Source organism: Oncorhynchus clarkii, chromosome 26 (assembly GCF_045791955.1).
Source record: "Oncorhynchus clarkii lewisi isolate Uvic-CL-2024 chromosome 26, UVic_Ocla_1.0, whole genome shotgun sequence".
Classification (NCBI taxonomy): domain Eukaryota; kingdom Metazoa; phylum Chordata; class Actinopteri; order Salmoniformes; family Salmonidae; genus Oncorhynchus; species Oncorhynchus clarkii.
The window spans coordinates 14,620,235-14,647,512 of record NC_092172.1 but is presented as its reverse complement, the minus strand read 5'-3'; the positions used below and the strand labels follow the sequence as shown (position 1 = coordinate 14,647,512).

General features: G+C 47.6%; 1 protein-coding gene across 2 annotated transcripts in view; it reads left to right on the top strand.

Annotated features, from left to right (window-relative positions):
* Positions 1–27,278, top strand: part of LOC139384936 (CD276 antigen-like) — an 81,244-nt gene that overhangs the window by 13,137 nt on the left and 40,829 nt on the right. For both annotated transcript variants that reach the window (XM_071129847.1, XM_071129848.1), the window contains exons 3-4: positions 10,482–10,832; positions 14,317–14,613. In XM_071129847.1, coding sequence (XP_070985948.1) covers positions 10,482–10,832; positions 14,317–14,613 — 648 coding nt within the window. The remainder of the gene's footprint in view (positions 1–10,481; positions 10,833–14,316; positions 14,614–27,278) is intronic.

The window sequence follows — 27,278 nt, the reverse complement described above, 5'->3', positions numbered from 1 at the left end:
GAGGGAGGGAGGCATCTCGGACGGATTCTGTGTAGCTCTTTAAGTTGTAGTTAATGATGTTTTTAGCTCACACAATATATGATTATCCTTTATTTACTTAGTGGAGTTTACTGTTGAATTAAGAATTTACAGTATTAGGTAACACTGTACAGCATGTTTTAATTCATACTCTAAATCATGTGCTTTGAAGTCTGTCGATAGAGACAAACTGTCATGTGGAAATAGTGAGTGGGTGTGCACGTGTGTATGTGCTGGTGTGTGTGTGTGTGTGTGAGACCTGGGGTCCTCTGGGCCTGTTGTCTCCAGTAGGCCTCTGATTAGGATTATAGGTCCTTGCTAATCCCACTTGTCTTCTACAGTGTCTCTCCTCTACTCCGCCATTAAATAACCGTATCAGTGTCACTCCTGTGCTGCACCATTAAATACCCCTATCTCCACACAGGATTACACTCTGAGGCTGCCACACTGCCACTGCACTCTCCCAAGACAACCTCTAGTAGAGTACAGAGGTAGAGTCCCCGTCTAAACTGTTGGTGTGTAACATTGTAAAAGATGAAAACGTTGCTTAGCACAGCTGTTGTCAGGTCTTCTGCAGACTGTGGTGGTGACACGTTTCTTTGTTTCAGTATCCATAGACACTGAGTGTACAGTTGAAGTCGGAAGTTTACATACACTTAGGTTAGAGTCATTAAAACTCGTTTTTCAACCACTTCACAAATTTCTTGTTAACAAACTATAGTTTTGGCAAGTCGGTTAGGACATCTACTTTGTGCATGACACAAGTCATTTTTCCAACAGATTATTTCACTTATAATTCACTGTATCACAATTCCAGTGGGTCAGAAGTTTACATACACTAAGTTGGCTGTGCCTTTAAACAGCTTGGAAAATTCCAGAAAATGATGTCATGGCTTCAGAAGCTTCTGATAGGCTAATTGACATAATTTGAGTCAATTGGAGGTGTATCTGTGGATGGATTTCAAGGCCTACCTTCAAACCCAGTGCCTCTGCTTGACATCTTGGGAAAATCAAAAGAAATCAGGCAACACCTCAGAAAAACAATTGCAGACCTCCACAAGTCTGGTTCATCTTTGAGAGCAACTTCCAAACACCTGAAGGTACCACGTTCATCTGTACAAACAATAGTACGCAAGTATAAACACCATGGGACCACGAAGCCGTCATACCGGTCAGGAAGGAGACGCGTTCTATCTCCTAGCGTACTTTGGTGCGAAAAGTGGGAATCAATCCCAGAACAACAGCAAAGGACCTTGTGAAGATGCTGGAGGAAACAGGTACAAAAGTATCTATATCCAAAGCAAAATGAGTCCAATATCGACATAACCTGAACGGCCGCTCAGCAAGGTAGAAGCCACTGCTCCAAAACCCCCATAAAAAAGCCAGACTACGGTTTGCAACTGCACATGGGGACTAAGATCATACTTTGTAGAAATGTCCTCCGGTCTGATGAAACAATAATAGAACTGTTCGGCCATAGTGACCATCATTATATTTGGAGGAGAAAGGGGGAGGCTTGCAAGCCGAAGAACACCATCCCAACCGTGAAGCACGGGGGTGGCAGCATCATGTTGTGGGGGTGCTTTGCTGCAGGAGGGACTGGTGAACTTCACAAATTAGATGGCTTCATGAGGAAGGAAAGGAACATTTATGTGGATATATTGACGCAACATCTCAAGACATCAGTCAGGAAGTTAAAGCTTGGTCGCAAACGGGTCTTCCAAATGGACAATGACCCCAAGCATACTTCCAAAGTTGTGGCAAAATGGCTTAAGGACAACAAAGTCAAGGTATTGGAGTGGCCATCACAAAGCCCTGACCTCAATCCTATAGAAAATTTGTGGGCAGAACTGAAAAAGCTTGTGCGAGCAAGGAGGCATACAAACCTGACTTACATCAGCTCTGTCAGGAGGAATGAGCCAAAAATTCACCCAACTTATTGTGGGAAGCTTGTGGAAGGCTACTCGAATCGTTTGACCCAAATGAAACAATGTAAAGGCAATGCTACCAAATACTAATTGAGTGTATGTAAACTTCTGACCCACTGGGAATGTGATGAAAGAAATAAAAGCTGAAATAAATAATTATTTCTACTATTATTGTCACGGCCGTCCTCCTCTTCATCTGAAGAGGAGAGGCGAAAAGGATCTGAGGACCAATACGCGGCGTGGTAAGTGTCCATGGTCAATCTTTAATAAAGAAAGTAGTGAACACTGAAAACTATACAAAACCAGTAAACAAAATAACAGCTAGCCGTAACAGTGACGCTAATCATATGGACTGTGCTAAAACAAGCCATCAACATAGACAATCACCCCCCAACAAACAGTGCAACCCAGGCTACCTAAGTATGATTCTCAATCAGAGACAACTAATGACACCTGCCTCTGATTGAGAACCATACTAGGCCGAAAACATAGAAATGCCCCAAAACATAGAAAAACAAACATAGACTGCCCACCCAACTCACGCCCTGACCATACTAAATAAATACAAAACAACGGAAATAGAGGTCAGAACGTGACAATTATTCTGACATTTTCATTCTTAAAATAAAGCAGTGATCCTAACTTACCTAAAACGGGGAATTTCTACTGGGATTAAATGTCAGGAATTGTGAAAACCTGAGTTTAAATGTATTTGGCTAAGGTGTATGTAAACTTCCAACTTCAACGGTACATGACATAAACTGACCAGGTGAATCCAGGTGAAAGCTATGATCCCTTATTGATGTCACTTGTTAAATCCACTTCAATCAGTGTAGATGAAGGGGAGGAGACCGGTTAAAGAAGGATTTTTAAATCTTGAGACAATCGAGACATTGATTGTGTATGTGTGTCATTCAGAGGGTGAATGGGCAAGACACAAAATTGAAGTGCATTTGAACGGAGTATGGTAGGAGGTACCAGGCGCACCGGGTTGTAATCAAGAACTGCGCCACTGCAGTTGGTTTTTCACGCCCAACAGTTTCCCGTGTGTATCAATAATAGTCCACCACTCAAAGAACATCCAGACAACTTGATACAACTGTGGGAAGCATTGGTCAACATGGGCCAGCATCCCTGTGGAACACTTTCAACACCTTGTAGAGTCCATGCCATGACGAATTGGGAAGCAAGGTGTCCCTAATGTTTGGTATACTCCATGTACTTTTAATGCACTAGACTAGTAGCAGTACTCTCAGTGGGGTTGCTCTAAGTTAACAGGCAAGCAACAGCACAGTAAGTAGGCCTAGCATCCAGGCTCCATAAGCAGCATTAGCAGCTGAGAGGCAGTAGAGCCAGTAGTGTAAAGCAGAAGCATTAACAGGATGCTGTCTGGCTAATTGCTTGTTGTCATGCTCTCTGTTCCGTCAGCAGTGCCACCAGTCTGCCAGGCCTCTGCCATTTGCTGCTGCTTGCGCCCACCTGCTCTTAGCATCTCCACATTAAAAGGGAAATTGTATTCATGCAAATGCTAAAATGGCAAGCTGACCTGGATTCAGTTTTAATGACGAGAGCTGGGAGGTAATTCAAATTAATTAGCATAATTGAATAGATCACATCTAGTGTGGCAGTCAGAGAGCGGCAGACATTATGGCAAGGCCCTGAAGCGTGTAAATAGCCTGCTCACGCCCGCATCTCTGGTGTACCCTTTGAGGTCTGCTAACTAGGAATGCCCCCTCCCTGTCCTCCTTTTCTCTTCACAGCAATTGATTCTGTAGAGAGGGGACGTTTTTGCCCGCACAGAAATTCAATTTCGGGTTATTACCCCGTATCAGTGATGTTCTTACTAATTTGATTGTGGCCAGTGAAGTATCCTTTTAAAAACAATCGAGGACAGGCTCGACAGATTGCTTTCTCTGCGATGCATACATAATGCCCAGTCAGTCTACTAACAGGTTGGCTCCTGCACTGAGCTGCTGGCCCCTCCCTCTCTCTCCCCGCTCACTCTGCACTGTAGCCTAGCCATTTAAACAGAGTGCATTACCCATCAAGCACCTCATGATTATTTGAACAAGCCCTAAAAAAGCTGTCTTGTGGGATCGCTTAAACATTGATGCGGGTAACGTGCAGAGATTGCAGTTCTGCGTAGGGAGTGCTGAGTGTGGCCTGCTGGGGCCTGGAGCCATATGCAGGTTATCTTTGTGTTTAGTGGGCTGTGATGAACAGGATGAATGACCCACCACTACCGCTCTGATCTGTGCCTGGAAAGCAGCATCATTGCTTGGTGCTGAGGAAGAAGCTTCCCTGCCTGACATACAGAGAGAGGAGACACTTACCTACAGGTTGTTTCCACGGTTACGGGTGCTTCCACAGTTACAGGGCCCTGAGTGAGGTCACTGTGTCTCAGGAGAAGCAGGGTCGGGTGTTACCACGGTTACAGAGCCCTGACTGAGGTCACTGTGTCTCCAGAGAGGCGGGGCCAGATGTTGCCATGGTTACAGGGTCCTGAGTGAGGTCGCTGTGTCTCAGGAGGAGACGGGCTCAAGGTACCATCTAGACACATAGCCCCAGCCCCTGACCCTTTCACCCCTTAACCACCAGCATTAATGCTTACATCCACTGCTCCCTGACCCCTTCATAAGGCAGAACAGAATTGCAGCCTGAAATTTGAGCAAGGGCTCTACCCTCCCAGACATGGCTTTGGTTATTACCAGGGCCAGCAGGTGTCAAACACTTGTCTATCTGAGGGATTAGAACCCAAACCTTTGCCACCTCTACAATAATACAGTTTGATCAACTTAGCTGGGTTCTTCTGTAATCGTATGCATAGCGTATAGGCTCACCTTAACCCCAGTCATTTGGATTAAGCTGCACAAACTCAAATCCACCCCACCCCCTCTCCTGCTGGGATGAATTGGCTCCTATGGCTCGCTCCTCATACTCATCCCAGGGTGTGTGCTCTCTCTTCTCTCTCAGGCAGGTGGTGGAGGAAGGTTAGGCTTGTCCTTATCTCCCAGGCAGCTCCACTGCAACTGGCCCCCCATTATCTGCCTGTCAGAGCCCATTAACAGCTTATTGACGGGATATGAGACCAGCTACCCCTGATAAAGCACCCGCCCGCCATGTCTGTGGAGAGAAGACGATGGAGAGAGCATAAACAACAAATGAGAGTGGGAGAGAGAGGGAGAAAGAGAGATAGACAGACAGAGTCAGGAGAAAGGAAGTGTGGTGCATCTTGATTTATTACGTTGCTGAAAATAAGCAACCTGAGCTCCTGTCTGCTCCACTAGCTATCTGCACCTCATATATCTCTCACAGACAGAGATGGCTTTCACTCTGTGATGACTGTAGCCCAGATATGGAGAGACAGTGTTAAATTGGTAAATGTCATGAGTGACCCCATTATTCAAGGCTCAGAGACCTACATAATCCCCTCCATTTTGTGTCTCCCTTTCAGGAGCAGGACGAGAGGAAAGGCTCAGCTTTAGAATAGATTCTCTATGTGTCGTGAGTGATAATTCCAAGTAGTGTTAATCTGACCGTGTCTAAACTACCACTACATCTCTCAATGTATTCCAGATGTTGCTTTTTTATGTGTGTTCCCTTGGACATATTCGAAAGGTTCTGGGCTTGGAAACGCTTTGAAGAAAGGCTTTAGTTGGTGTGTTTGAACAACAACATTTACTGAAAGAAGAGCTGTTGTGATAGGGCACTAAGCATCTGTGAACTTCCTGTTCGTTAGCTATTCAGGTGGGTCATTCGTGCAAAGACCAACATGTCTGAAGCTGCAGTACTTTTGACCACCTGATGGGGGCACTATTGCCACAGCTTTTTAAGCAGCTCACTACTTAGCCAGAAAGAACACTAACTACACTGCCTGTGTGTGCTTACTCAGTTAAGTCAATATTACCGCCGCAATATGCCTTCCAGTGTATGTATGTCTGTGCACTCTTATCATGGCTGTTCCTTTATGCCGTGTTCGACGTAGGGGCTTTACCATATCTCTGAACATGTGTACCTAACGTCTTCTAATGAACAGTACTACTGGCAGCTCTGCCGTCTGTTATCGAGCAGGGGTCATTTAACCTGTGTGTAAGGTGCCTATTGGCCTAGTGGGTGATGTTCACTGTTATTAAGCACAGTTCATTTGAAGCCGAGTTCTATTCTGTGTTTGTTATTGGAGAAGCAGTTATGAACCAGGGTTATTGAACAGTGTGGGTTATTGTATCAGGAGCTGGAGGGAGATGGATGCTGTGGTCTTATTGAAGCCCTTGTGTTTAACAGCCCAGGTTATTAAAGGGATCCGGTTATTACAGGTTTAGGTATTTCTGTTTAGGGTTGTGTTCCATTGACCAGGGTCAGCTGAAGAGGAATGGAACATCAACACGGAATGTGTAGGCTATGTGTTGCATTCTACTAGATGTGGATACGGGGGTACATTCTATTGAATCGAGTGAATTCAACTTTAGTGATCGCAAGCAGAGTGAGATGTTAATGTGTTTGTGCGTGCCTGCGTGTAGGTGTTTGTGTGGGTGTGTGTGGGTGTCACTGAACACGGTGATTGGGACCTGTCTGTTGTGTAGCAGTACTATGACAGTGGATGTTGTAGTGTAAGAATGCCCTGTGTCTCAGACTGGCTCTCACAGTGCTGTGGAGCTGTCAAGAGCCAGGACTGAGCTGAATAACAATGCCCTCTGCCTGTGTGTGTGTGTGTGTGTGTGTGTGTGTGTGTGTGTGTGTGTGTGTGTGTGTGTGTGTGTGTGTGTGTGTGTGTGTGTGTGTGTGTGTGTGTGTGTGTGTGTGTGTGTGTGTGTGTGTGTGTGTGTGTGTGTGTGTGTGTGTGTGTGTGTGTGTGTGTGTGTGTGTGTGTGTGTGTGTGTGCGTGCGCGTGCGTGTGCCTGCATTTGCCTGGTTGTGTGTGTGTGTGCGTGCGTGCGTGTGTGCATGGGTGCGTCTGGAGGACTGAGGTGAGATGTCACTGCCGCTGTGGCTAAGGAATTTGTTTACCAAGAGCCATGTTGTGTCACCTTGTCAGCTGCCTATGTATGAAGCCTGTGGTTCTCCTCCCAGCCCCTGTCAGCCTGCTGCCTGCCATGCCTGCCATGCTGCTTCACACTCAGCAGGCCCCTCAGCCCCTCTGCCCCACTCATCTGTATATATTAGCTTAGCACTAGCCGGGGCTAATCTGTACTAGCAGGGATATCCGTGCAGCGAACCATTCATCTAAGCTCACAAGTTCAGGGTGGCTCTCGAGTAGGGCTGGGAATTGCCGGGGACCTCACAATACGATATTATCTCGATACTTAGCTGCGGATACAATATGTTTGGCTATTCTCACAATTCTATATGTATTGCGATTCAATACTGTGATTTTATTATAATTCCATGGTCCAAACATATTGCTCACCATATGTCTGCTGCAGAGGAATGAGAGAGAGCCATGTGAAAAATAGGTTTGAAATAAAATTGCTGAAAACACTACTATCCTGATATGAATCTATATAGATTCCTCCCACCCCCATCACTACTCTTGAGGCTGCATCTGTACTGGTGAGTTTAGCACTAGGCTAGCCAGGGTCCAGTGACAGCATCACTGTTATGTTGAGTTGAGGTAGAGGTTGAAGAGACAGCCCAGAGATGAGGGGAGCGGAGGGGTTGAAGAGACAGCCCAGGGATTAGGGGAGCGGAGGGGTTGAGGGGAGTGGAGGGGTTGAAGAGACAGCCCAGGGATTAGGGGAGCGGAGGGGTTGAAGAGACAGCCCAGGGATTAGGGGAGCGGAGGGGTTGAGGGGAGTGGAGGGGTTGAAGAGACAGCCCAGGGATTAGGGGAGCGGAGGGGTTGAAGAGACAGCCCAGGGATTAGGGGAGCGGAGGGGTTGAAGAGACAGCCCAGGGATTAGGGGAGTGGAGGGGTTGAGGGGAGTGGAGGGGTTGAGGGGAGTGAGTGATGTAAATATTCCACAGGGCCATTGCTAGCTGCCTTCCTGACTGTCCCTCCCTCCCTCCCTCCCTCCCTTCCTCCTTCCCTGCAGCCTGCCTCTCCCTCCCTGCTGCCTGCCTGCCTCCCTCCCGTCCCCCCTGCCTCCCTCCCTGCCTCTTTCTGCCTGCCTGCCTGTCTGTCTGTCTGTCTGTCTGTCTCTCTGCGTGTCTTTCTGCCTCCCTGCCTGCGTGTCTGCCTGCGTGGCGCTCCGCTCTGAGGGAAGAGTGCCAGCCAGCGCTCACGGGGCTTTAATGAGTTTATTTCATGTCGGCTGTGAAAGTGCACGGCTCTGTCTCTCTCACAGGCACTCAAACAGAGCCGGGCCTATAAACACAAAGTGCAGGGTGTAAATCTGCCCTGCTGTCCCCTCCCTCCACCACTCTCTGCTCTGAGCATCTCTTTATCGCCTCTCAGGGGGCCGGGGAGAGCCCTTAGCCCTCCTCCCTCAAACAGGGAGACACCACCTCTCACAATACACTTTTTCAACCACAACCCCCTAGACCAAAGGAGTTATCACAAATACTACAGTATGTTGTTGTGTTTGTTGGAGATATCTAGAGGTTAAAAGTAGAAACAATACCAGTTTTCCCCCTCCGTGTTTCACCTCTGAAGGAATAGGACATCAGATGCTTACTCACAGTTTCCATGACGTCAGAGCTAACAGCCTCTCCCCTCTGGGTGCAGTGAAGTGGATGTGAAACGCTGTGCTCTCCTGCTGCTCTCGGTCTGTCAGTGTGTTAACATGCTGCCCCAATGTCCTGCTGCACCCTCACCAGACTGGCACCAAGAAGAGGGTCACTGGTTAGAGAAGGTGGGAGAAAGAGATCGAAGGAGAGAGGGATGAGTACTTATCTCTTGCCTGACTTGGGCCCTGTCCTGAGTTAGGGGATTAGCGATGGGCTGCAGTGCTCTCCCCTCCTGGCTTGTTTCCTGATATTATCTTTAAGTGCACGCTCAAAGCTGCCCTCTCACTCTCCTTCCTCTCCCCTCTTGTCCATCATTTTTCCCCTCTCTGCCCTCTCTCCCCCTACCTCCCTCTTACTTCTCTCTCCCTCCTCTCTCTCCTCCTCTGTGAACCCATTGGAGTGAGCCATTCCGGTCTGCTCTGGGAGTGATCTAATTGCTGTGTCTCCTCCCTCCTCTGTGTGCATGCCTCTGTGGGGGCCGTCACTTCCGCTGCAGTCCTGCCTGTTGCCTATTCATTACCCAGAAAGCACTACAAAAACACACATGCACAAACTACTAGAACGTTAGTCTGGTAGACAGACATACCGCCCTACAATAAACCCTGCTACTGTAATGGTATGCCATGATTACTGGATTGGATTGTCGACTGTGCTGTGGCACAGCAGAGGAAGTGTAGTCACATTATGGGGCTATAGAAAAACATCCCACAACTGTGTTGTCAGTAATGTGATTTTCACAGGGGTTGGGAGGAACTGTAGTGCATCACCTAGAATGACATTCTTGTGTTTGTTAGTTACTGGGGCTTGTTGTTCTTCTGTTTCCATGGTTTTATGGATGGGGTGGATGGTATATTTTTGGATGTTAAAGGTGTTGGCAAATTGTCTATTTTGCCCTGTTTTCCTCTGGCCTGTAGTTACATGAAGATCCAGCAGGTGACAGTGTGCCTATAGATGAGCAGGGGCATATTGGTGAATGTGGGGTCTCTCCTGTGAGGTTTGGCTATGTGTCTACCAAAATATCTTTGCCTTGACTGAGCGTCCTCATCCACGGATTGCACTTGGATGAAAGTGTTGTTTGTTGATAATTGGAAAATCAATTGTTACACCTCAATCACAATTATTTCATGCAGAAGTGTGTGATTGTTATTAAATCTGAAAGACACGAATACAGAAGAGGTTCTCATAAAGAATAGCAGCAGTCTAGTATAGGATGCATCACACTAGATTCAGGGGGATTCCAGGTGTTGGAATGGCTTTTTCTGTCCTGATGTTCATCACACAACCAGACCTGTAGAAGTGGAGACAGGAATACATTGTGAATGGTTTAGCTGTAGCCTCCTCTCTCTGTGGTGTCTGAGATGGCTACTAAGTCAGAATGATTATGCAAAGCCTGCTTTTGGCTGCAGAGAGGACAGGGGAGGAGAGGAGAGGAGAGGAAAGGAGAGAAGAGGAGAGGAGAGGAGAGGAGAGGAGAGGAGAGGAGAGGAGAGGAGAGGAGAGGAGAGGAGAGGAGAGGAGAGAAGCATCCAGTCTAGACAAGCAATGTGGAGATCAGATGCCTTAAGGAGGGTTTCCGCATTAAAACAAAACAAATCACACTCACCATTGAGCAGCTTAGCCCCGTGTTGTGTTGAGGGAGACAGTACACTCTGGAGAGAGATGGAGAGTGTTCTTTCTCACCAGACAGACCACTGTCTAGATTATTAACTCACCACTGGCTACAAGTGGATATTTAGGAGCTACCTTTTTATTGCAGTTCATTCATCTCCCTAAAGCTTATTTAGACATCTCTCTCCACTACATGGCTAAACACACAGGTCTATGTTTGCTGTTATTGACATGCTCACTCTCTCTCCTCTCTCTCCTATCTAGCTGTCCTAGAAGTGCAAGTCCCAGAGCTGCCAGTGGTTGCGCTGTACGGCATGGACACCACCCTCAACTGTTCCTTCAGCCACGCCTCTCCCTTCAACCTGTCTGACCTCAGTGTCTTCTGGCAGCTGACGGACACCAAGCGCAGTGTGCACAGCTACTGGGCTAGCCAGGACCAGCTGGCAGACCAGGGAGAGGGCTATGCCAACCGCACCAGCCTGTACCCCTCCCAGCTGGGCACGGGCAACACCTCGCTCCTCTTGAGGGGGGTCCGGGTGGCCGACGAGGGTAGCTACACCTGCTTCGTCAGGGTGGAGGCCCACGGTAGTGCAGCCCTACTGCTCCAGGTAGCGGGTGAGTCTGTTCATTTTTTACCTTTATTTAACCTGGTAAGTCGTTGAGAACACATTCTCTTTTAAGTTTTACAATAACGACTTCAGACTGGGAAAGCTGAACCATTTTAAAAATTAGTTTCACCTTTATTTAACCAGGTAGGCCAGTTGAGAACAAGTTCTCATTTACAACTGCGACCTGGCCAAGATAAAGCAAAGCAGTGCAACACAAACAACAACAACAACAGAGTTACACATGGAATAAACAAACATACAGTCAATAACACAATATAAAAGTCTATATACAGTTTGTGCAAATGAGGTAAGATGAGGGAGGTAAGGCAATAAATAGGCTATAGTGGTGAAATAATTACAATTTAGCAATTAAACACTGGAGTGATAGATGTTCAGAAGATGAATGTACAAGTAGAGATATTGGGGTGCAAAGGAGCAAAAAAAAAATAACGGTATGGGGATAAGGTAGTTGGATGGGCTATTTACAGATGGGCTATGTACAGCTGCAGTGATCTGTGACCTGCTCTGACAACTGGTGCTCAAAGTCTATGCTTGGCCTGCAGCTACCACATCTTTGATACATCTTTCCTCGAATCCTGTCTTAAAACACATTGGAGAAGAGGGTCGGAGGATTAGGATCTTGGTTTGTTTTCTCCAATACGGTTGAAAAGGAGGTGAGGAGAAGGAGACACCTGAAGGGCTTCACATGCAGGAAGTAGAGTCCCCTCTTTAACCTTTTACTGCAGTGGGCTAAATGAGGGTCACACAGAGTGTTTCTTGGGAGTCTTAAGCAAATCTATTTTGAAACAAAAGTATATACCTCTCACTCATGGTTATGGGCTTTAAAAAAGAAGACACCTGTACCATGTCAGATATAGAGTTTAAATCTATTACATTTTGAGTTTGCATCCCAATATTACACTTTATATACAGTCGTGGCCAAATGTTTTGAGAATGACTCAAATATGAATTTTCACAAAGTCTGCTGCCTCAGTTTGCATGATGGCAATTTGCACATACTCCAGAATGTTATGAAGAGTGATCAGATGAATTGCAATTAATTGCATAGTCCCTCTTTGCCATGCAAATGAACTGAATCCCCAAAAAACATTTCCACTGCATTTCAGCCCTGCCATAAAAGGACCATCTGACACCATGTCAGTGATTCTCTTGTTAATACAGGTGTGAGTGTTGACAAGGACAAGGCTGGAGATCACTCTGTCATGCTGATTGAGTTCGAATAACAGACTGGAAGCTTCAAAAGGAGGGTGATGCTTGGAATCATTGTTCTTCCTCTGCAACCATGGTTACCTGCAAAGAAACATGTGCCGTCATCATTGCTTTGCACAAAAAGGGCTTCACAGGCAAGGATATTGGGCCAGTAAGATTGCACCTAAATCAACCATTTATTGGATCATCAAGAACTTCAAGGAGAGCAGTTCAATTGTTGTGAAAAAGGCTTCAGGGCGCCAAAGAAAGTCCAGCAAGAGCCAGGACCGTCTCCTAAAGTTGATTCAGCTGCGGGATCGGGGCACCACCAGTACAGAGCCTGCTCAGGAATGGCAGCAGGCAGGTGTGAGTGCATCTGCACGCACAGTGAGGCGAAGACTTTTGGTGGATGGCCTGATGTGAAGAAGGGCAGCAAAGAAGCCACTTCTCTCCAGGAAAAACATATTCTGCAAAAGGTACAGGGATTGGACTGCTGAGAACTGGGGTAAAGTCATTTTCTCTGATGAATCCCCTTTCCGATTGTTTGGGGCATCCGGAAAAAAGCTTGTCCGGAGAAGACAAGGTGAGCGCTACCATCAGTCCTGTGTCATGCCAACAGTAAAGCATCCTGAGACCATTCATGTGTGGGGTTGCTTCTCAGCCAAGGAAGTGGGCTCACTCACAATTTTACATAAGAACACAGCCATGAATAAAGAATGGTACCATTGCTTGTAATTATACTTCAGCATTCCATAGTAACATCTGACAAAAATATCTAAAGACACTGAAGCAGCAGACTTAATATTTGTGTCATTCTCAAAACTTTTGGCCACGACTGTCCATCACAGAAGACTGAATTATAACAAAACCGTTTAACATAGAAACACCGGATTTTCCTTTTGAATTTTTTTAAATTCATGTTTATCAATTATGAAATAATTCCACCCATGAGGCCACTAGAGGGCAATTTGGTCACACATCACAGGCCCTTCTTTGATAATCATGCAAGACCTTTAGGATCGATGCCTAACACAACACAGAAATTGGTCATAAAACACTTAACATGTTTGGTCGATACTTCCTGATTGTGGTCCTCTGGTTGTGGTCAATCACCGGCTTTGATTATTAGTTCCTGACAAGATTGATTGTTACTAGCAGCTCGGTGATGAAGGTGGTTGTTCCATCACAGGACCATCATCACAACTGAGTGCACTTTTATTTATAATTATTCTTTATGACTTCACACACAGTGTTGGTGAACTCCTCCCTCCCTCCCTCACCACTAATTCCCATGTTTTGTTGTTAAATTGGGCCTTTCCTGTCTAAGGATGTATGTGCATTAAGCAGTGTTAACGTTCAACAGTTTTCCTCTTGGCTGGCTAGTCTGGGTAGAGAAAGGGGGAAAAATGACACAGTCGCTCAAACAGTGACAAATTGGCCCCTTTTCATGCATTCGATTCATAGATGTATTATTTTTAGCTGGCATTTACAGTTAACATCATAGAGCTCCCTTCCCACAGTGCTCTGAGAAAATGACGGGTCTCTGTGGAAATCTGCCTGTCAGTCAAATGGATAGCCAGGGAGGTTAGTGGCAGGCTGACATTCCGTCTTAGTGCTGAGAGAGAGCGAGAGAGCCCACTTTTCAAAAGGCAACTCGCATGAAGTTATTTAATCTCCTTCTTCTCCCTCCCTGTCCTCCCCATTGTTTGCTGTGTTTTGATTGGCTCAGGGAATACAGCCTCCTCTCTCTGCCCGCCGCCTCTCTGGTTGTGTTTTAGCTCAGGGGATTGGAGAGCCGTGAATTCATTCCCCCCTCACCTCCTCACCGCCCGCCCGCCCCCTCCTGCCAAACCCCTGAACAGAGCACAGCAGTCCCAAATTCTCGGAGCCGTGCCTATTTCCCCCAGGCCCGCCATCCGGGCCGGGCCAGGCTGTGGTGGTTGCGTTTTATTGTGAGGCGGCTTGGCTCGGAGCCGTGGCTCTCTCCAGGGAGGAGATGGAGGAGGACAGAAGGGAGCACCAGGATATGCTGCAGATGATGTCTCTGGGATCTTAAGCTCGATGTTATGCTAAGCTCCCTAAATGTAATTAACAATTTAATGGGAATCATGTCAAACAGTTCCCTAGGTGTCCCTCACTGCTGATAATCTGACTTAAACTCTGTATATCTCTGCTCCCCCCTACCCCTTCAGCCCCCTACTCCAAGTTTCTGGTGACTTGGCAAAAATTCTGTGTGTGTCTGTTCTTCTCCCCTCCTCTCTCCCCCTCTCTCCCCCCCTCAGCCCCCTATTCCAAGCCTCTGGTGACCCTGGAGCCGGACTCTAACCTGCGGCCGGGTGACAAGGTGGCGCTGACCTGCGTGGCGTACGGTGGCTACCCTGAGGCTGATGTACTGTGGCAGGATGGGGGCGGGCACAACCTGACGGACAACGTCACCATCTCCCTGGTGGCCAATGAGGAGGGGCTATTTAGCATGCGCAGTGTCCTGACTGTCACCCTGGAGCCCAATAGCACTTACAGCTGCAGACTGACCAACCCATTATTGGGTGAGGACGGCCACGCCTCCGTCACCATCACAGGTGTGTGTGTCTATGTGTGTGTCTATGTGAATCTGTGTGTCTGTGTTCCCCATTGCTGTCTGTCTTCCCTGACAAAGGCCCTAGCCTCTGGAAAGTAAACCAGCTAACATTCAGAGACTTCCCACAGTGTTTTAATGTTGCCAGTTCAGGATAATCTTGTTTTCAGTCACACAGGAGCACGGCTGCCTATTAAAGTCTTGTATGCATTTGTATATCAATCTGCTAGTCAAATGTTATGCCTTGAATATTCAGCTAGCTGTTCAGAGCTCCACAGAACTGTAGGGAAAATAATGAAATGTTCAATTATGCTCCAATAAGCCTAACCATCAGTTTCTGCACATTCTCCCAGATGATTCCTATGAAACTAAAATAACTACTCATCTGACATTTGGTGATGCTAGAAGGTGATAAAGGATATACAATAATATTAGAGCTAAATGGAAGTAATGGTGGTGCAGCAGCTGTACAGCCTACAGAGCAGACTCCCAGCTCTAGCCTGTCTCTCAGCTGAAGCTACAGCCAATGTCTGCCAACCAGGAAGTGGGTCAATATGTTTACATTGCTCTTTTCGGGTGAGTGGTGTAATCTCTTCCTGGGCTGTGTGGGTGGTGGCCTTGTGTGGTGGCCCTGGGGTCTTCTCTGTCCCGTCCCAAGCCCCCGACCCCCTGTCCCCTGGCTGCCTTACTGGTGTACGTGATGTTTAGCGTGTGGAGTGTTTAGTGTGTCTGACGGGCCAAGACTGGCCAAGACTGGCTCTCTAATGGGAGCAGGGCTGTGTGAAATGGCTCATAAATAAGAACTGGTGGCCGGGACCTGCTGGAGCAGAGCTAGGGAGGGGGAGGTCACCCTACGCCCGGGTCAGTGTGTGTGTGTGTGTGTGTGTGTGTGTGTGTGTGTGTGTGTGTGTGTGTGTGTGTGTGTGTGTGTGTGTGTGTGTGTGTGTGTGTGTGTGTGTGTGTGTGTGTGTGTGTGTGTGTGTGTGTGTGTGTGTGTGTGTGTGTGTGTGTGTGTGTGTGTGTTAGGTCAGGTCAGTGAGTGCTGCTCCGCTGGGCTGGGAAATGACTGCTGTTTCCGTGCTGCTGGGGCCGGGAGGGCCCTGAGCCCGATGGCCTATTCCACAGCTCCACACTCTACAGTCATGACAAGACCTCCGGTGTATTACAATGTTGCTAAATCCACAGTAGGAAGAGACATGACATGAAGGAATGAACAAGTGTTGCTGTTAAGCCCACAGTACGATTACTGTTCACATGTTGCAGTAGACTTTAGAAAAGTGGAACTACTAGAGACTATTGCATCTTGTGGTTTTAGTAAAGGACATAGATACGTTTATATGCATAGATATGCTCTCTCTGTTTTATAGAGAACGTAAGGCTGATTAGGTGCCTCTCAAAGGCATTCTAGACGTTGCCTCAGGCGGTTAACTGTTTCACATCTTAGAGTTATTTCAGTGGTCCAGATCTGTAGAGGTGATGGGGAAGATAGAGGTGAATCCTGACAGAGGAGAGGAGGAAATGGACATAGGACTGATGATCTGAAGCAGTATGAAAGGATTGAGAACTAGGTATGGTTGTGATCTTCGTCAGTCTGTGTGTCAAGGAAGAGTTCCTCTCAGACTGAGCAGTTGTTCCTCATCCAACCCGAAACCCAGCAGAACACCTGTTCTGTTAGACTAGTGGAAAGCCTTTGTTCTCCACAGAGAGACAGTTTGTGCCGAGCGCAGAAAACCGCTGATAACGAAAAGTGATCTGTTCAGCTCGGTGGAAATAAAGGAATTACCCACGCTCTGAAGCTGTCCTAGAGAAAAACCAGGCTAGGCTACGGAGAATAACGGAGGCAACCTATGAAAGAGAATAGACCGGCCAAGAAGAAAGAGAGGCTCAGGGATGAGAGAGAGATTGAGAGATTGAGCGATGGAGAGAGAGAGAGAGAGAGAGAGAGAGAGAAAGGATGGAACAAACCAAGAGACAAAGCTGCAAAGCTGTTGATTAAAGCCATGTGTGGCCAGGATCTGAGCGCTCTGGGGCTAGTTGGAGAATATTAATTTATCTTACTCTAACCAGCACTGCTTGATGATGGCCTAACTTGTTAGTAAACAAGTGGCAGATTTATTTTTGTGTGCCGAGATACAAGGGGCTTGTTTGATATGAAAATGTATTTGCATTTGTTTACAACAGCTGCTGTATGCTTAACAACTTCTGTAATTAATTTTGACCTAGCAGAACTGTTCTGAGTGTGTGCCCAGCAGAGTTTATATAGTAAATATACTGGATGATCACAGCACTGCACCCACCACACACCAGACTGAGAATCCTATTATAGGGAGGGGTGAAATCTGCTTAAGATTCCAAATGGACTATTCCCCACCCAATAGGGGAGAGGGAGAGAAGGAGAGAGGGAGAGAGAGTGGGGAGAGAGAATAAGCACATAAAAATGTCACACTTTCCTCAATCTCTGATTGAAAATTACAATAGTAATACAACTCTCCCCTGGGAAAAGAAATAGTTTGACAAGGTTAATTTGGAGAAAATGAACCCCTAACTGCACCGAACAGTGTGTGGGGCGCGTGTGAAGCCATGTGTTGAGACGGTAAGGGTTAAGAAGTTATGCTTGTGAACCACGCCATCATCATTAGCACCACTGTTAATAGTAGTACCTCCCCCATGACACAACACCTGCCTGGCGAAATACTACATACACAATACTGCCATTTACAACTGAAATATCTCAGTGCAGGTTAGAAGAGGTCATGTCAGGCTTGAGCCCTAAATGACCGTATCATGTGTTGGTTCAACAGCTGTTGGGAGAGAGACAACAATGTGTGTTGGTAGTAGGATATTGATGGATGTAGCAACAGGATACAGTAGGATCCAACTTGGAACAGACACAAAGAGATGCCTGGCATCCAGCGTCCAAGGACGATGACAAGAGGCAGCAGCTGCAGCAGCCCTTGTATGAACCCAGGCATGTTGCCTCCCTCCTCAGCCTCCTCTCTGCCTCCTCAGCCCCCTCGACCTCATCTCCTTCCTCAGCCTCCTCAACCTCCTCTCTGCCTCCTCAACCTCCTCTCTGCCTCCTCAGCCTCATCTCCCTCCTCAGCCTCCTCTCCCTCCTCTCTCCCTCCTCAGCCTCCTCTCCCTCCTCAGCCTCCTCTCCCTCCTCAGCCTCCTCTCCCTCCTCAGCATCCTCTCCCTCCTCAACCTCCTCTCTCCCTCCTCAGCCTCCTCTCCCTCCTCTCTCCCTCCTCAGCCTCCTCTCTCCCTCAGCCTCCTCAACCTCCCCTCTCTCCCTCCTCAGCCTCCTGTCACTCCTCAGCCTCCTGTCACTCCTCAGCCTCCTCTCTCCCTCCTCAGCCTCCTCTCTCCCTCCTCAACCTCCTCTCTCCCTCCTCAGCCTCCTGTCCCTCCTCAGCCTCCTCTCCCTCCTCAACCTCCTCTCCCTCCTTTGCCTCCTCTGCCTCCCCAGCCTGCTTGGCTATACTACCATCCTCCTGGCTGAAAGCAGCAGAGGCAGTTTGAGCAGCTCAGTCTCAGACTAAATACCACCTCTGCCCCCCCCCCCCCCCACAACACCTGCCTGGCGAAATACTACATACACAATACTGCCATTTACAACTGAAATATCTCAGTGCAGGTTAGAAGAGGTCATGTCAGGCTTGAGCCCTAAATGACCGTATCATGTGTTGGTTCAACAGCTGGTGGGAGAGAGACAACAATGTGTGTTGGTAGTAGGATATTGATGGATGTAGCAACAGGATACAGTAGGATCCAACTTGGAACAGACACAAAGAGATGCCTGGCATCCAGTGTCCAAGGACGATTACAAGAGGCAGCAGCTGCAGCAGCCCTTGTTTGAACCCAGGCAGGTTGCCTCAACCTCCTCTCTCCCTCCTCAGCCTCCTCTCCCTCCTCTCTCCCTCCTCAGCCTCCTCTCTCCCTCCTCAGCCTCCTCTCTGCCTCCTCAGCCTCCTCTCTGCCTCCTCAGCCTCATCTCCCTCCTCAGTCTCCTCTCCCTCCACTCTCCCTCCTCAGCCTCCTCTCCCTCCTCAGCATCCTCTCCCTCCTCCTCAGCCCCATCTCCCTCCTCAGCCTCCTCTCTCCCTCCTCAGCCTCCTCTCTCCCTCCTCAGCCTCCTCTCCCTCCTCAACCTCCTCTCTCCCTCCTCAGCCTCCTGTCCCTCCTCAGCCCCATCTCCCTCAGCCTCCTCTCCCTCCTCTCTCCCTCCTCAGCCTCCTCTCTCCTTCCTCAGCCTCCTCTCTCCCTCCTCAGCCTCCTCAACCTCCCCTCTCTCCCTCCTCAGCCTCCTGTCACTCCTCAGCCTCCTCTCTCCCTCCTCAGCCTCCTCTCTCCCTCCTCAGCCTCCTCAACCTCTCTCCCTCCTCAGCCTCCTGTCCCTCCTCAGCCTCCTCTCCCTCCTCAGCCTCCTCTCCCTCCTTTGCCTCCCCTGCCTCCCCAGCCTGCTTGGCTATACTGCCATCCTCCTGGCTGAAAGCAGCAGAGGCAGTTTGAGCAGCTCAGTCTCAGACTAAATACCACCTCTGCCCCCCCCCCCCCCCCCCACAACACCTGCCTGGCGAAATACTACATACACAATACTGCCATTTACAACTGAAATATCTCAGTGCAGGTTAGAAGAGGTCATGTCAGGCTTGAGCCCTAAATGACCGTATCATGTGTTGGTTCAACAGCTGGTGGGAGAGAGACAACAATGTGTGTTGGTAGTAGGATATTGATGGATGTAGCAACAGGATACAGTAGGATCCAACTTGGAACAGACACAAAGAGATGCCTGGCATCCAGTGTCCAAGGACGATTACAAGAGGCAGCAGCTGCAGCAGCCCTTGTTTGAACCCAGGCAGGTTGCCTCAACCTCCTCTCTCCCTCCTCAGCCTCCTCTCCCTCCTCTCTCCCTCCTCAGCCTCCTCTCTCCCTCCTCAGCCTCCTCTCTGCCTCCTCAGCCTCCTCTCTGCCTCCTCAGCCTCATCTCCCTCCTCAGTCTCCTCTCCCTCCACTCTCCCTCCTCAGCCTCCTCTCCCTCCTCAGCATCCTCTCCCTCCTCCTCAGCCCCATCTCCCTCCTCAGCCTCCTCTCTCCCTCCTCAGCCTCCTCTCTCCCTCCTCAGCCTCCTCTCCCTCCTCAACCTCCTCTCTCCCTCCTCAGCCTCCTGTCCCTCCTCAGCCCCATCTCCCTCAGCCTCCTCTCCCTCCTCTCTCCCTCCTCAGCCTCCTCTCTCCCTCCTCAGCCTCCTCTCTCCCTCCTCAGCCTCCTCAACCTCCCCTCTCTCCCTCCTCAGCCTCCTGTCACTCCTCAGCCTCCTCTCTCCCTCCTCAGCCTCCTCTCTCCCTCCTCAGCCTCCTCAACCTCTCTCCCTCCTCAGCCTCCTGTCCCTCCTCAGCCTCCTCTCCCTCCTCAGCCTCCTCTCCCTCCTTTGCCTCCCCTGCCTCCCCAGCCTGCTTGGCTATACTGCCATCCTCCTGGCTGAAAGCAGCAGAGGCAGTTTGAGCAGCTCAGTCTCAGACTAAATACCACCTCTGCCCCCCCCCCCCCCCCCCCCCCCCCCTGCCCAACCTCTCGGTCACTTTGCTATCCTCAAAATATAATAATGCCCTTTGAGCTTTATGGACATGCTGTCTGTCTAATATCATTTTTACAGCTGCAGAGCTTTAGATCTCTACTGTGGGAGATGAGAGATGAGAGATGGCTGTGGTGGCGGTGGGGGCTTTAGGCCTGTCACTGCCCAGGCCCTCTGTCTCTCTGCTCAGCGGATGAGAGCACCATTGTCTCTCCGCCCGACTCCACTGCTGGCACAGCACTCGCAGCTCCCAGCAGCAGGATAAGATCGAGATAGAGAGGACAGAGGGAGAGGGGGAGTGAGGGTTGGGCTGATGACAGAGAGTGAGATGGAGATGAGAGCAGAGAGTGTTTGCTAATCTCTGAGCTGTGGCACCAGGGCCTGACAGGCAGGCAGGGAGATGGCGGCACTGACAGGGAGGGAGGGACTAACAATCTCAACTTGACCTTTCCCCCCTACTAGCTGATAGCTACTTTATTGAGATTTTTAAAAACTTACTATGACTGAGATATGTGGCTGTCCCACCTAGCTATCTTAAGATAACTGCACTTACTCTATGTTGCTCTGCATAAGAAAGTCTGCTAAATGACTCAAATGTAAGGTATTGTAAATGGATGAAGTGAGGGAGACAGAGGAAGAGAGGGTGACATAGGGAGATCGCCCAAGCTGTGCTGCTGAGCTCGTCCAATCTGCTTTGCTCCATCAACTTCATGGGAGGCCTCATCCCCTGCTCCGAAAGGGCCAACTCACTCCACCAGAATTACAGTACATCGCTCTCTCCATGTTTCCCCCTCTCTCACTGTTTATCTCTCTCTCTCCCTCTCTCTCTCTCTCCATGTTTTTCTCTCTCTCTCAGCCTCTCCCTCTCTATCTACCCCCCTCTCTCTATCTCTCTCTCTCCCTGTTTGTCTCTCCCTGTTTTTCTCTCTTTCACGTTCTCTCTCTCCCTGTTTCTCTCTCTTCCCCTCTCTCAAACACACACATTTTCTCCATCTCGCTCCCTTTCCCATTCACATCCACGCCTCAATAGCTCCATGCACACTCCAACATGACTCTTTATAGGCAGAAGAGACAGAGGTGCTAATGGGCAGTCCTAGCACAGTCTTTTCAGGACTCCTGAGTGGCGCAGCGGTCTAGGGCACTGCTTCTCAGTGTAAGAGGCGTCACTACAGTCCCTGGTTCAAATCCTGGCTGTATCACATGCGTCTGTGATTGGGAGTCCCATAGGGCGATGAACAATTCGCCGAGGTAGGCCGCCAAGACTTTGTTCTTAACTGACTTGCCTAGTTAAATAAAGGTTAAAAAAATAGTTATACAGTATATATTCCATTTGGAGCAGACCGTATAAAGCTTTGCTGTGTTTTTCCTTCATTACGTTTGTGCTAGCCTCTTCCCTTTTTCCCTGACTGTGTTATTATCTGTTCTGGGTGCTTGTTCCTGACATGTGTTGCCTTCTAAATTGGTACCTGCCAGTGCCCTGCTCGCAGAGCTTACGCAAGCCTAAAAAAACAAGTAAGCAAACGAAAGCAAGCTAAAAACAAAACATGGCAGTGTTGTTCTCTACTCAACTTTTTTACAGGGCTACTTTAAATACAATTAACGAAGCCTTTGGAAAAAGAGGAAAACAGCAGTATAAATGAAAGCGTTGTCAGCAGAGAAGCGAGCAGGCAGTTCCCCTGATGGAACACTGTATTAATTATTGTCCAAACGCACAGACGGGTCTTTTTCTCTCTCTCTCTCTCTGTCGCTCTCTCTCCCACTCTGTCTCTCTCTGTCTGTCTCTGTCTGTCTCTGTCTCTCTCTCTATTGCTCTCTCTCCCACTCTCTGTCTCTCTCTGTCTGTCTCTGTCTCTCTCTCTGTCTCTCTCTCTGTCTCTCTCCCAGTCTCTCTCTGTCTGTCTCTGTCTGTCTCTGTCTCTCTCTCTGTCTCTCTCTGTCTGTCTCTGTCTCTCTCTCTCTCTCAATTCAATTCAATTCAAGGGCTTTTTTGGCATGGTAAACATGTGTTAACATTGCCAAAGCAAGTGAGGTAGACAACATACAAAGTGAATATATAAAGTGAAAAACAACAAAAATTAACAGTAAACATTACACATACAGAGGTTTCAAAACAGTAAAGACATTACAAATGTCATATTATATATATATATATAGTGTTTTAACAATGTACAAATGGTTAAAGGACACAAGATAAAATAAATAAGCATAAATATGGGTTGTATTTACAATGGTGTGTGTTCTTCACTGGTTGCCCTTTTCTCGTGGCAACAGGTCACAAATCTTGCTGCTGTGATGGCACACTGTGGAATTTCACCCAGTAGATATGGGAGTTTTTCAAATTTGGATTTGTTTTTGAATTCTTTGTGGGTCTGTGTAATCTGAGGGAAATATGTCTCTCTAATATGGTCATACATTGGGCAGGAGGTTAGGATAGGTTAGGTCTCTCTCTCTCTCTCTCTCTCTCTGTCGCTCTCTCTCCCACTCTCTGTCTCTCTCTGTCTCTCTCTGTCTCTCTCTCTGTCTCTCTCCCTGTCTCTCTCTGTCTATCTCTGTCTCTCTCTCTGTCTCTCTCTCTGTCTCTCTCCCTGTCTCTCTCTGTCTCTCTCTCCCTGTCTCTCTCCCTGTCTCTCTCTCTGTCTCTCTCTGTCTTTACATCCCTCCCTGAATACACACTATCTTATGACAACCCCCTAGCACAACAGCAACCAAATAGAGAGATGGAGTAATGGAGGGAGCAGTCTAAAACAAATTCAGGTAGGCCAATGGCAGTCTTTGTAAGCACATTATTTCCTCTCAGGATTCTGAACAGGGGCCACTTCCTCCTGTCACTGCTATGTTGAGTTGTTAAGTTGTTTGAATGTTTTCCTCCCTCCCTTGCCTTCAACATGGGGACGTTTTATCCCTGTATTATGGATTCACAGTATTATTTGGCATGCTCTCAGTCTTGCCGTTTGCAGCTCTGAGGGATTGTTGGGTTGAATGAGGGATTAGGGCCGGGCCAGTTCCTGCTCACTGCATTGCTCTTATAGCATCTCAACAATCACAGAGATAAAATGAGCTCCCTCTCATTGTGTTGGGGATTTATGCCTTCCTGTTCCTGTTGTCGTCTTCACTGTCTCCTTTTGGCATAAAAGGTCTTTGCGATGGCTGAATGTCAAAATGTATTTTATGTCTGCAGTTGAAAATACAATGTTGGAGCGTTGCGGCCTGAACACCTCTACTGTGAGTGACTGTCTGGTAGTCTGTGTGCGTGTGTGGGCTTGGGCCTGCTGTGTGGTCCTGTCCTGTCCTCCCCCTCACCACAGGGGAGCCATCACCAGTACATGACTCTATAAGTGTCCACGGCCCCAGTCCCAGGCCACCATGTCATGGCATCGGGGACGTCCTGGCCTCCTCTCCTCTCCTTTCCACACTGTGGACTACTGTGACATCTTTATGCCTGCCCAGAGCCTGAAGGGAACCTGTCTCTTTAAGACCTGCACTCCTCTCCTGCTTTCTTTCTTCTTCAAGACAGATTATATTTATGGCTGCAGTAAAAGAGCAAAAGCCCCATTTTGTCACTGATCAAGCTCATTTTTTATTTTCCCTCCCAGAGTCACAGTGAGGGGGGACTGGAAATCAGTGGGGTTGAGCCAAGGGGCCTGCAGTGTACATTTCACACAGTTGCTGTTTTATCCTGTAAGAGGGATTGGTTTCTGGAGGCCTGGCGTCAGCCTCTGCTTTACGATTTCAAATCATATTAGGTGCAGCCTTTTGAGAGACATTGGGCGGAGAGTAGCCCAGACGAAACGGTTGAGCATACCTTCAAAGGCTTGGTCGTTTAATTATTCATATCCATTTCTTTTATGCTTAAACTCTCTTAAACCAGATAAGACCATGCATTGTTGTCCCACAAAAGGTGTTTGCAACCTCAGTAAATCGCTTCGTTCTGGTGCCTTGAAACAGTTAATATCAATGGCCGCCCATACACAAAGAGTATTGTCTAACGGTGATATGTCTTTTCAATTAGGAGGCGCTGAGAGACTTGGGCTCGTTCCTGGAAAAGGTAGCTTGCTTCACTGATAGCTCTAGAGACCAGTAATTGATTACAAGGTGTGAAATTAATGAAAGTTAAGCATGGAGCTAGTGTGGCCGTCTCCCTGTAGAGGTGTGTTACTGGCCCAGGACTCTTCGTACTTCCCTCCCTGCAGCATGGACTTAAACCACTCAAAAGAGTTTGTTTACTGTCTGTAAATGTGACTGAAATGACTCAACATTTAGTACTGCAGTCAGACTGAGTCATCTGCCTTCATCTGCAGGGACAGTGTCATCACAGCCCTTTAACTCTCGGAACTGAATATTATGCTCGTACATTTGTGATGAAAGCATTGATTAGAACATGGCAGCCATCTTTGACATAGCCAAATGTGACTAGTGTGGATAGAGGGAAGCTGTGAGGGCCAGGATCTCCTTCAGGTCACATTAACAGACAAACTGTCCAAAGGGAAATTAACTCAATCCATCCTTTCACATAGTTAATTTCGTCAACTGTGTTTAATTTCATCAGACGGGGGGGGGGGGGGGGGGATGTGTCTGCAGTAAGTGCAACTCTCTGTCAACGCCACAAGACATCTCAGTGACCCAGACTTAAACTGCCTGTCATATCTATAATGTATGTGTCTGCCTACTTCCAGCCACTTGCTGTACTGCTGGGGGATGAGCAGCAAAGCTGTAGTGAAGGTTTCTGATGCCGTTGTTACTGTTACTGTCGCCTCCAATGGCTCTGTTCGGTCTGTGGTTATTTGGGGCCTCAACCGTGTACGGTAGACGTCCCTCGTTATCAAATAAGATGCAATTCCATTATGTTTGCCTTAAAAACATTACCGCGGGCATCCGTAGCAGAAATGGCTTTGAGAGAAATAGCAAGATAAAATTAAAGCGATTCTAGTGAAATGATATTGAAATCCATAATAATATAGTTTAATATCTATGGTAACAAAACATATGGTATGTAACCAACCCAAGGCTTAAGGACTAATACAACTTTGTTTGAATTTCAAACTGCTGCTCCAGCATGATCCTACATTAGACACAGAGACCATGACAATTTCCTGATAGACTTTCCAGAGCCACCAGTGTATATCTGATCCCTATGCCAACTAAGCTAAATGCTAACCAAGTCAAGTCCTTTGCGCTTTAGCCAAAGTCTATGCCTTCTGTTAGACTCCTGGCTGGCTGGCTGGCTAGCTGGCTGGCTGGCTGGCTGGCTGGCTGGCTGGCTGGCTGGCTTGCTGGCTGGCTGGCTGGATTTAGAGATGGGGATGAGATAAATGACTGGTAGTGAATGGAGCACACTAAGAAGGTCAGAGGATTAGAGTCCCCTATAGGGCCCCAGGTTCACACCAGCTAAATTACTTCTGGGTAAAGACTGAGGCCTTCTCTGTTCAGTATATCACAGCAGCCAATAGAAGCACATACAACATTATGGCCACATATACTGAGTATACTAAATATTAGGAACACCTTCCTAATATTGAGTTGCATCCCCCCCTTTTGGGCATGGACTCTACAAGGCGTCGAAAGCTTTCCACAGGGATGCTGTCCCATGTTGATATCCAATACTTCCCACAGTTGTGTCAAGTAGCTGAATGTGCTTTGGGTGGTGGTCCATTCTTGATACACATGGGGAGGAAAAAGCAGTATTGCAGTTCTTGACACAAACCGGTGCACCTGGCACCTACTACCATACCCCGTTCAAACGCACTTCAAACTTTTGTCTTGCCCATTCACCCTCTGAATGGCACTCATACACAATCCATGTCAATTGTTTGAAGGCTAAAAAAGTATTCTTTAACCGGTCTCCTCCCCTTCATCTACACTGATTGAAGTGGATTTAACAAGTGACATCAATAAGGGATCATAACTTTCACCTGTGTTCAAGTATTTGTCATGGAAAGAGCAGGTGTCCTTAATGTTTTGGACACTCAGTGTAGTCTTGGTGAAAGTTCTGGCTGCAGTGGTGATACACTTCTACCTTCAGGAGACAAATGCCTAATTTCGTGCGTCTGCAACCATGATATTGCTTGAGACTGAGGCAGTGATAGTTATAGTATGGCTACGCTATACTAACTTGGACATGGAAACATTTCCTTTTTATTCAAAATACCTGAGGGTATGGTTTTAGAAGTGGGGGAGACATAACCTGGCCTCCCCCATAATTTTTTTAGAGCATCTAAAGCTAATTTCCTGCATTTTTACACAATCCAATATGCCGTCACTATTTAGAACAAAAAGTAAGCAAAAATGCCCACAGTCATCAAGCTAGGTAAAATATCATTATTAAATATGTTTAAATTATAAATAAGACTGAACTAGATCAAAGGTAATTCAATAATACATATTGTGTTGCACCTATAACCACTAGAATAGCAAAACTAAGACTTTTGATTGTCTTTATTATGACATCCTCTATATCAAATTTCAGCCAGCCCGAGCTGCCTGCACGCCCGGCCCTCAACTCTCTCACAACATAATTTCCTTCCCAGTTCCCACCTTCATTTTTGTTTAATTCCCAAGAGAAAGGTTTGGAAACAACAAAAAAAACGCATACACCTCAAATATACATTAACAAACAGAAACAGCAAATCCTCCATATAATTAATGTCATGGGCCTAATAGTACAATCTAATACACCCCACTTGCAAACAATATAGCCGGGTCACCTCATCCTGTTCCTAGGCAAGGCCAGTGACAACCCCCAGGACAGCAGACCCCCAGGGCCAGGACTGCGCAGCCAGCGATAGCCTCAATAGGTATCTCTCCAGACGTGGGCATGTTTTCAATACAATACATTAGTCAGATTGTATTCCATATAAGGCATCCAGACCTTATGAAAGTTGCCCATTATACCCGTAATCTTGTAATAAATGAAATGGTAGATAACTTGACATTGTGTGAGGATAACCAACCTTCCAATGAATGGCAATACATTTCTTAGCCACTATAAATGTTTCACATTTTACAGATGCTCTTGTCCAGAGTGACTTACAGTAATGAGTGTATACATTTTCATACTTTATTTTTTTATACTGGTCCCCCGTGGGAATCAAACCCAC